At 60.7% G+C, this 10,238-nt stretch overlaps 2 protein-coding genes across 2 annotated transcripts; one reads left to right on the top strand and one right to left on the bottom strand.

Annotated features, from left to right (window-relative positions):
* Positions 1-359: 359 nt before the first annotated feature.
* NXNL1 (nucleoredoxin like 1) lies at positions 360-1,583 on the bottom strand (the record flags this gene model as incomplete). The annotated part of the gene is made up of 2 exons (XM_084277786.1): positions 360-669; positions 1,261-1,583. 2 exons carry the CDS (start codon positions 1,581-1,583, stop codon positions 360-362), a joined length of 633 nt encoding a protein of 210 aa, XP_084133912.1.
* Positions 1,584-2,216: 633 nt separating this feature from the next.
* SLC27A1 (solute carrier family 27 member 1) lies at positions 2,217-10,235 on the top strand. The gene is made up of 12 exons (XM_084277819.1): positions 2,217-2,465; positions 4,113-4,507; positions 4,697-4,858; positions 5,324-5,393; positions 5,498-5,589; positions 5,722-5,831; positions 7,160-7,369; positions 7,559-7,685; positions 8,362-8,499; positions 8,825-8,989; positions 9,394-9,540; positions 9,877-10,235. The coding sequence occupies exons 1-12, from the start codon at positions 2,299-2,301 to the stop codon at positions 10,032-10,034; spliced, it is 1,941 nt and encodes a 646-aa protein (XP_084133945.1). The 5' UTR covers positions 2,217-2,298; the 3' UTR covers positions 10,035-10,235.
* Positions 10,236-10,238: the final 3 nt, after the last annotated feature.

Below are 10,238 nucleotides of genomic sequence, written 5' to 3'. Positions count from 1 at the left end.
TCTGTGGCAGCTTCTCCACAGCAGCTGGGATGAGGCAAGGGGGGTTCAAACTGATCAGGGAGCTGGTCATGGGATGCTGGTGTCTGGTGCTTAATTTCCTTCTAAGCTGATGTGGGGAGTAAATGACACAGAACTGCAGCTCTTCGCTACGGTGGGTGAGGTCAGGATTGGCCACACCACCTGCACTGAGCTTCCCTGGCTCTGCAGAGCGCTGGAGCAGATCCCTCTTCCCTCAGCACAGATCATTTTTGTTTGGAAAACTGATAGGATTTCAGCAGGATTCCAGAACAGACTCTGGAGCTGTTGGCAGTCGGGTTGGGCCAGCGACCTGCGGGTCATCCTTGGGCTTCTCTGAGCCGCTAAAACGAGTCCTCCCCTTCCCTTTCCCTTTCCCCTTCCCCTTCCCTTTCCCTTTCCTTGTCCTTCTTGTCCAGCTTGTACTTGAGGCGGCGGATGGGGTCGGTGATGCTCCTCCTGCTGTGGTTATCAAAATCCTCTGCCAGGCGAAAGTTGCGGTCCAGCAGCTCGGCAGCCTCCTGCCAGCCGCGGAAGCACGCGGGGCCGGCGCGACGGATCTCGTCCACCGCGTTGCCCACGATCACCTCCCCGTTCGGCTTCAGGACCACCACCGCCGGCACCTCGGACACGGCGAACCGCAGCTCCAGCTCCCTGCAAGGCAAAAAGGGGAGTGGAGAGCCCTTGAGATGGGGAAGGGCACGGTGCTGGCTCCTCACAGCTCCTCATCCTCACCCGGTAAGACACCCGCGGCTGTCACGGTGTAGTTAAACAGAGCCCGGTTGTCAAACGTGCCCCTTGCTCGTTTGTCCAGCGCTGCTTAATTAGAGCCTGATGGGGATCAAGGCTGGTGAAAGAGGAGGAGGATTTGGGTGGCAGCACCCTGGGAGATGCGGGGCGGCTGCTGGGACCCGTTTTCCACGAGCGGCTGGAAACGTTGACGTCCCCCTTTGCCCTGGAAGTAATTGTCAGTATTAATTGCAGCTCGTTGGGTGCCTAATGAGGTTACAGTAAATACGTGAGAGCTTCCAATCCGTCCCCTTGCAGCCGCCTCGTGCGCAGGAGCTATAAATAGACACCCTGGGAACACCAATCCATCGGCACAACCCGGGTGGGAAGGAAGAGGGAACGGGGACGCGCCGTGCCCATCGCTCTCCAGGGCCCAGCCACGCAGGGAAACATCTGGAAAAGCTCTTAAAGGTGAGAAAACAGCCCCATGGCCCCTTCCCCACCCCGGTGCCGTACCTCTTGAAGGCATCTCCGAAGGGTAGAGCCAGCCAGCGCCGGGGCATGGTCCTGAGGAACGCGCTCTGCTGCTCCTCCGTCTCATCCCGCGACACGTACACCAGCCCCAGCTGCGACCCCCTCTCCACGTAGAACTCATCGGTGAGGCGCAGGAAGAAATCCCTGAGCAGGGGGGAGAACTGCCGGCAGCGCGGGCACTGCCCCGACCCGAAGTACAGCAGCAGCACCTTGTTCTCCAGCGCCCGGCACAGCTCCCGCTCCGTCTCCACCTCGTCCTCCTCCCGGTTTGCCATCAGGACCTTCCCGGTGAAGAGAGCGGCCATGGATGGGTGGGATGAGCCGAAGCCAGGCTGGGAAAGGCTTCGGGATGCTGGGAAAGGCTTCGGGAGGCCGGGAAAGGCTTCGGGAGGCCGGGAAAGGCTTCGGGAGGCCGGGAACCCAGCAGCTGCTGCTCGATCCCGGTTGTTTGCTCCCGCATCCCCGGTAATCGGCTTAACGGGGGGTTGGGCAGCGCCGGGGGGGTGGGGCTGCGCCCGAAGCCGGTCCTGGGGGTGCAGGGCCGTGGGCAGCGCTGGGACTGTCACTTCCCCGGGGCTGTGGGGCTCCCGGGACCGTGGGCAGCGCCGGTACCGGTCGTGTGGGTCCCTCACGGTACCGGTACCGGCCCGTTATCCCTCGGGCGGGCAGAAGCAGCCCCACACCGGTGGGGTGGGGTCAGTCTCGGGCAGGAACAGCCCGACTGCGCCGGTACCGGACACCTGACACCGGGTACCGGCACCGGGGAGGGTGGGGGGGGCAGGACCGAGCCCGCTCTCCCCTCCCTCCTCGGGCTCTCCCCACGCCTCTCCTCCTTCACCCAATCAGCATCGCGCATCCTCTCGTCCGACCAATAGAATGCCGCTTTCCCCTGTCGTCCCGCCCCCCGCGCTCCCGGTGGGCGGGGCCGCCCCCGCGGCGGCCGAGGCGGGAGCAGCCGGCAGCGCGGAGCGGAGCGGGAGGGGGGGAACGGGCCCGGCCGGCCCCAGCCCCGGCCCCGCCATGCGCCCGGCGGGGGTCTGCGCCGCCTCGCTGGGCTCCCTGGGGCTCCTCCGGTTCCTCGGCGCGCCCTGGCCATGGAGCCTGGCGGCTGCCGTGGGCGTCTGCCTGGGTAGCGGCGGGTGGCGGCTGCTGCGGCTCGTCCTGCGGACGGCTCCGCGGGACCTCTTGTGAGTACCGGCGGGACCGGGGCCGGAGAGGGGCTCCCAGCCGGTGGGGCTGGAACCGGAGCCCGAGCGGGGCTCCCAGCCGGCGGGGCCGGGGCCGGAGCCCGAGCGGGGTTCCCAGCCGGTGGGACCGGGGGGGACGGGGACCCGGCGCGATGCTCTCCGCCCTGGGATGAGCGAGGGGATGCTGAGCCCCGGAAAGGGTCTGGGAGGGGATGCGCCTTTATCCCGGAGAGCCCGGGGTCTGGAGAGCTCCGGTATCGGAGAGCCCCCCGCCTCCTCCTCCTCATGGCCCGGGGAGAGCCGGCGCCCCCCTCCTCCTCTTCCTTCTCCTCCCTATGGCCCGGGGAGAGCCGCCCCCCCTTCCTCTCCATCTATCGGGGAGAGCCGCTCCCCCATCCTCCTCCCCATGGCCCGGGGACAGCCGGCCCCCCATCCTCCTCCCCATGGCCCGGGGAGAGCCGGTCCCCCCTCCTCCCCATCGCTTGGGGAGAGCCCCCCCTTCTCCTCCCCATGGCCCGGGGAGAGCCGCCCCCCTTCCTCTCCATCGCTCGGGGAGAGCCGCCCCCCCATCCTCCTCCCCATGGCCCGGGGAGAGCCGGTCCCCCCTCCTCCCCATCGCTTGGGGAGAGCCCCCCCCCTTCTCCTCCCCATGGCCCGGGGAGAGCCGCCCCCCCCACCCCCGCCCCCCCCTCCCCACGGCCCGGGGGGGCCGAGAACAAACCGGGCAGGATGGAGCCCTGGGAGCGCCTGGAAGGCTCAGCCCGGCGCTGAAAAGGCTCCTCTGTTCTGCGCTTGGCACCGGCCCGGCGTAAGGTCACCGTGAAAGCCCCAGCTCGGCCGGGCCGGTGCCAAGAGCTGCTTCCGAAACGGGCGCCCTTCCCCCTCCGGCCGGGCTCCCGTTCCCGGAGCTGCGGGGGTTTCGTAAGCGCTGATCTTCAGCGTCCTCACAAGTTCCTGGGGGATCCTTCCAAACCCTCCTTGCGCAACCACTGCCCGTTTACCGGGGAGACCCGTGGCTTCCCCTTCTGGGCAGGGACCAGGATCCCCCCCCCCTCCCCTGCCCCGGTTCCCCTGGGCTCCTTACAGCCCAGGACCTCCACAAGTTTGTTTTTGCCTCCCAAGTCACAGCCAGGGAGCCAACACACCCCTAAAAATAGCTTCCTCCGGGAAAGGGTGAGTAAGATGGGATCCAGGACAACAACATTCGCTGCTGCCCAGCCCGAGCTGCGCCGGGGCCAAGGAGCCCGATGGCATCTCGGCTCGTGCCAAGCGGAGCCAGGGCAGGTCCAGGCAGGGATTGTGCCCCTGCCCTTGGCATTGGGGAGGCCACACCTTGAGTGCTGGGCTCAGGTTTGAGCTCCTCACTGTGAGAAGGATGTTGATGCCCTGGAGTGTGTCCAGAGAAGGGCAGCCAGGCTGGGGAAGGGGCTGGGGAGCAGCAAACCCTCCGAGGAGCAGCTGGGAGTGGGAGAGTTGCTGGTTGTTGCCCATTAACGTTCTTGTAGCCTTTCTGATTAAAAGTGCCCATTATAGGGTAAAGATTTGGCTGCCTGAAAGCAGGGGGGGACGGGTCCCAGCCCCCCCTAACATTCCTCCCCTTCAGAAACAGGGCTGCAGCTCAGCTCTTCCCCTCTCCCTCTGCCGCAGCGGCCTCTCCGTGCTCTTGCGAGTCAAGTACAAGCTGCGCAGCCACCACAGAGCCAAGAGCACCGTCCCCAAGATGTTCCACCACGTGGTCCGCAGGCACCCCGACAAAACAGCCCTGATCTACGAGGCCACGGGCGAGCAGTGGACCTTCAGGAGGCTGGATGAGTATTCCAACGCCGTAGCCAACTTCTTCTACCAGCAAGGGTTCCGGCTGGGGGACGTCATCGCCATCTTCATGGAGAGTCGCCCCGAGTTCGTGGGGCTCTGGCTGGGGATGGCTAAAGTCGGCATCGAGGCGGCTCTGATCAACTTCAACCTGCGCTTGGATTCCCTGGTGTATTGCGTGACCACGTCGGGCGCCAAGGCGGTGATCTTCGGCGGGGAGCTCTCGGCGGGTGAGTCACCCAGGCACGGCGTGGCCTGAGCAACACCCAGTGAGTTCAACCCACGGTTTTCTGGGTGGGTGGGATGTGTTTCCAAGGAATCCCTGGTTCTCCAGGTCCTTCTGTGGTTTCAGGGCGCAACGGGGTGTTACGGGTTATCTTGGAGCTCGTGGCCGAAACCCTCTTGGTTCTGTCTCGCAGCGATCTCGGAAGTGAACGGGATGCTGGGGAAGAACATGGCCAAGTTCTGCTCTGGTGACTACAGCCCAGGGGTGGTTCCTGCAGACACCAGACACCTGGATCCTCTGCTGAGTGCAGCATCCAAGTCGCCCCCGCTCCACGTTCCCATCAAAGGTTTAGATGGTAATTCCAGTTTGTATTTCACCGTGTGGTTTGGTGGCTGGGATTAGGTGCTGGCTGGTCTCCGCTCTGTAATTAAGATAATTAAGACCCTCTGAGTTCCCTGAGGCAGGTGACTCTGTTCCAGTGCTCCGTTTGCAGCCGGAGGGAGGATGCATTTCCCTTTGATTACTTATTTTGTTAATTGTGGAGCCTTAGATGAGCTGCCCAGGGTCAGACACGGGTCGGGGGCTTCCTCTCCCCATTGGTCTGGAAGTCCTGTTTGAGCTGGAGACCTAACGGAGTCCCAGGGGATGGATAAGACAGACAGATAGGGTGTGGGCCATGTCATCTGGAGCCCTGTGAACTCTTCATGTGGGCTGTGGGCTCCGTGGTGGTGTTGGCCTTACCAGGCTGCCATCGCCATCACCGAGCCGCTCCTTGGCCGCTGGGAACAAGCAGTTGAGACCAGTCCTGTTGTTCCTCCAGACCGGCTCTTCTACATCTACACCTCCGGCACGACAGGGATGCCCAAAGCTGCCATCGTGGTGCACAGCAGGTGGGGTCTGGGGGGGGTTGATTCCCCCTCAGGGCGCGTGTCCTGTCGCGAAGCCCCCGTGTTCCGTCCCTCTGGCTGGCTTAGCGCCCGCTGCCTCCCCACAGGTATTACCGCATCGCCGCCTTCGGCTACTACGCCTACAAAATGTGCCCTGAGGATGTCCTCTACAACTGCCTCCCGCTCTACCACTCTGCAGGTAAGCCCCCTCCTCATCCTCATCCTCCTCCTCATCCTCCTCCTCCTTCTCCTCCTCCTCCTCCTCCTCGGAGGTTGTCCTTCAGCATCCCGAGCCCGGCTGGTTCCCACCCCCACCATCCCTGTCTTCCAGGTAACATCATGGGGGTCGGGCAGTGCCTGATCCACGGCCTCACCGTGGTCATCAGGAAGAAGTTCTCAGCCAGTCGCTTCTGGGATGACTGTGTGAAGTACAGATGCACGGTGAGGGCTCCGCGGGCGCGATCCCGGCGCTCGGCTCCGGAACGCCACGTTCACTTCTTAATAATCCAGAGATTCATAGAGACTGGGGGGGGTTGGAGGGTCTTCTGGAGACCCCCAGTCCACCCCTCTGCCACAGCAGCACCACCTCCAGCAGGTCACACAGTGTCCAGGCAGATCTGGGATCTCCCCAGAGAAGCAGACAACCCCCACCACTCTAGGCAGCTTCATACCCTCCCTGGACTCTTTCCAGCAGCTCCCAGTCTGTCCCAAACTGGGGAGCCCAGCACTGGACACCCACCTCCAGCTGTGGGCTGGGTAGGGCCGAGCAATGAGGGAGGAGAACGGAACCTCCCTGGACCTTCCCAACAACCCCAGGTCCCGTCAGCCCCTTGTCCTGAGGACTCAGTGCTGGGTGCAGAGAGCTCGTCGCCCACCAGGACCCCCAGACCCTTCTCCAGCCCCCAGACCCTACTGGTGCCGGGGATTATTCCTCCCCAGGGGTGAGACCCTCTGCTTCTCCATGTTGTGTTGCAGAGGGTTCCTCTCTGCCTTGTCCAGACCTCCCTGACCAGCAGAACCACCTCCTCCTACAGTCAGCGATGTCACTGAGGACACGCTGTGTCCCCTCCTGGGGTCACTGATGAGTCTGGTTAACCCTTGTCAGCATCGAGGTGCCTTCGACTCCCCAGCACCACGGGATTAAGGAAGATTTTTAGGAAAGGCCCTTCATCCAGCCTCCCCCTCCTCCTCTCCCTGTGGCACCTGCTTCTAAACCCCCACGTTTGTGCCCGTCAGCATCCTGGGAGAGCTCTGCAGGAACTGCACCGCCCCGGGGAGTCTCCACAGAGGAATCCCCTTGGCTGACAGACATCTCTTTGTGTTTGCCTCACGCTGCCTTCTAATTTGAGCCGTTTTTTTTCTCCCTGGTGTTTACCTTGCCCTTCCCCCAGCAGCAGCATTTATAGCTGGTAATCGGATCTCCGCTCCAACCGCGTTCCACTGGGTCAGGCTGTTGATTTATGATGGACAACCCGTCCCCCTAATCCTTCTAGAGGGCCTCTGGTCGCCTCTTCATGTGCATCCCATGGTTGGCACTGGGGAATCACCCCTCCTGGGCAGTTTCCACAGGGCAACGTTACCCCTTTGCTTCTCCCCATGGGGAGAATTCCCAGCTCGAGCTCGTGAAACCTCCAATGTTCATTAGAACACCCGGCGTGCGCAGCTCCACGAGCTCCGCTGGCGCCAGCCGCCTCGCAACCAGCTTCTTCCGGGGCCGTTCCAAGGCTGAACCCCAACCCTGAGCTGTGTTTTTGTGTTTACTGCTTCAGATTATTCAGTATATCGGGGAAATCTGCAGGTATCTTCTGAACCAGCCGGTCCGAGAGGCCGAAACCCAGCACTGCGTCCGGCTGGCGGTGGGCAACGGTCTGAGACCCACCATCTGGGAGGACTTCACCAAGCGCTTCCGAATCAAACAGATCGGAGAGTTCTACGGGGCTACGGAGTGTAACTGCAGCGTGGCCAACCTGGATGGAAAGGTGAGGAAGAAGAGGGGTGCTGCTGCAGCTGGGAGAGGTGTAGGGAGAGGGAGGAAGCTCCTCTGGCCCGGCGCGAGGGATGGCGGGGAGATAAATTGGTAGTTAGAGGTGAGACACACAAAACCCTAGGAAAAAACTCTTTCATTTGGGGGTGTTTGGGGGTTTTTTCTCCTTCTCTTTCCTTGCCAGGTCGGTGCTTGTGGCTTCAACAGTCGGATATTGCCCAACGTGTATCCCATTCGCTTGGTGAAGGTCAACGAGGACACGATGGAGCTGATCCGGGATTCGGGGGGGCTGTGTATCTCCTGCCGCCCAGGTGAGCGGTCACCTCTATGAACCAAAACCCCACCAAACAGACCCCAAAACCCCACCAAACAGACCCCAAAACCCCACCAAACAGACCCCAAAACCCCACCAAACAGACCCCAAAACCCCACCAAACAGACCCCAAAACCCCACCAAACAGACCCCAAAACCCCACCAAACAGACCCCAAAACCCCACCAAACAGACCCCAAAACCCCACCAAACAGACCCCAAACCCCACCAAACAGACCCCAAAACCCCACCAAACAGACCCCAAACCCCACCAAACAGACCCCAAAACCCCACCAAACAGACCCCAAAACCCCACCAAACAGACCCCAAAACCCCACCAAACAGACCCCAAAACCCCACCAAACAGACCCCAAAACCCCACCAAACAGACCCCAAAACCCCACCAAACAGACCCCAAAACCCCACCAAACAGACCCCAAAACCCCACCAAACAGACCCCAAAACCCCACCAAACAGACCCCAAACCCCACGAGAACAAACTCCAGCAGGTTTTTAGGAGTTCCCCGTGTCGTACGCGGGTTTCGCTTCCAGTTCTTCCCTCCAGAACCGCATCGGTTCAGCAGCCCAACATCTTTTGGCCTGTGCCAAGTTTTAGCTTCTCATGAAATACACCCTGTGGCTGGTATCACCTTGTGTTCGATCCCCTTCCCACAGGAGAGCCGGGATTGCTGGTCGGGCAGATAAACCAGCGGGATCCGCTGCGCCGGTTCGACGGTTACGTCAGCGAAAGCGCCACCAACAAGAAGATCGCCTACAACGTGCTCCGGAAAGGGGACCAGGCCTACCTTTCAGGTACCCACTGCAGGCTTGCCTTGCTCTACATGGTCTCCAGAGACCCAAGGCTGGCGTTTTTAGACCCAAACCTGTCACTTTTGAGAGGAATCGATCACCTTAAAGGTCTTTTCCAACCTAAAAAGAGCCTGTGAACAGCTGGGTCGGCGTTGTGAGGTTGCCAGCTGTTGCACTCTGGGCTTAATATTAAAAACTAAGGTTTTAAGGAGGAAGAGAGAGCTTTTTCTGGGTGTTTTTCCTAATTTCCCTGTGAGGAAAGTGTGCTGAGGTGGTCCTAAGCGCTACCCAGTCCTGAGGCTGGTTTTGGGTGTCTCCCCATTCCCAGGAGATGTGCTGGTGATGGATGAACTGGGCTACATGTACTTCAAAGATCGTAGCGGAGACACCTTCCGATGGCGAGGGGAGAACGTCTCCACCACGGAGGTGGAGGGAATGTTGAGTCACATCCTCAACCAGACAGATGTTGCTGTGTATGGAGTGGAAGTACCAGGTAAAAACAGCGAGTTGGAGCTCAGTAAACCCACCAGATCCAGGGGGGGGGGAAACGGGAAGAAATTGGTGGTCAAATGGTGTGGTTGGCCACGTTGATTTGGAGGAGCAGGAGTAAGAGGAGCTCTAGTAGCACAATCTTTATTGGGGTTTTAAAATGGGGTTTAAAACCAAAGAAAGTTTGGGTTTAGGACCCAAGTACCAACAACCATTCCATGGGTGGGACCAGAGGGGTGGAGGAGGGCATGAGGCCGGGTCCAAGGATGTGTTGGGGTCTCTTGGTTGCCTGTGGCGCTTTGAATTCCACTTCTCACCAGGGGTCTCAGTGTTCAGGGCCCAGGAAAAGGAATAACCTGCACCCACATCAGCTCAAACGCTTCCTCCTCCCACGCTCTTCTTTTTCAGGGGTGGAGGGCAAAGCCGGGATGGCGGCGATCGCCGATCCCAAGGCGAAAGTCAACCCCACCGTCCTGTACCAGGAGCTGCAGAAGGTGCTGCCTCCCTACGCCCGGCCCGTCTTCCTCCGGCTCCTACCCCAGGTCGACACCACAGGTACTGGTGATCCGCAGGGAAAAGCTCAGATCCCCACAGGAGGCTTGGAAGCATTTCCACCCATTTTAGGGTGAAACACCCTCCCAGCTTCGCATGGGGCAGGCACGGAGGTACCGCTAGCACGGAGCTTTTATTTCTCAGCAGGTGTTCTCACCCATCTGTGGTGAGACATCAACATCCTCCAGGTCCTCTTTAAGACCTCTCTGCCTTGGCAGGATGGTTCCCTGTCTTCCAGTTGCTCCGATGCCAAGGGGAGAGAAGCGTTGGGTGGGAATCAAACTCCATCCACCACGTTCCCACTTCAAATACTCTCTTATCTCTGGTTGTTTTTTGAAGGTACCTTTAAGATTCAGAAAACACGCCTGCAGAGGGAAGGCTTCGACCCCCACCAGACCTCAGACCGCTTGTATTTTCTGGATCTAAAAGCGGGGAGATACGTCCCGCTGGATGAACCCCTTTACGAAAGGATCCGCTCTGGGAAAGCCGCTTTGTGATCGCCTCTCCCAAGGGCCACGTCGCCTGGGGAGGCTGCTGGGGAGCCGTGTCTTCCCCTGCTCGTGTGCTTAACCCACTTTAGATGATTTATTGTGGTGATGAGGATGATGATTATTGTGTTTTAACCTCGCGGTAGGTGACGTTTTAACGCCCTTAGGGCCCCCCGGGGCTTGTGAGGACATTAAAGAAACCAGATTTGATGG

This window comes from Gallinula chloropus, assembly GCF_964237585.1.
Source record: "Gallinula chloropus genome assembly, chromosome: 36".
Lineage (NCBI taxonomy): Eukaryota > Metazoa > Chordata > Aves > Gruiformes > Rallidae > Gallinula > Gallinula chloropus.
The sequence above is the reverse complement of the archived record's forward strand: the minus strand, read 5'-3'. Positions and strand labels throughout refer to the sequence as shown.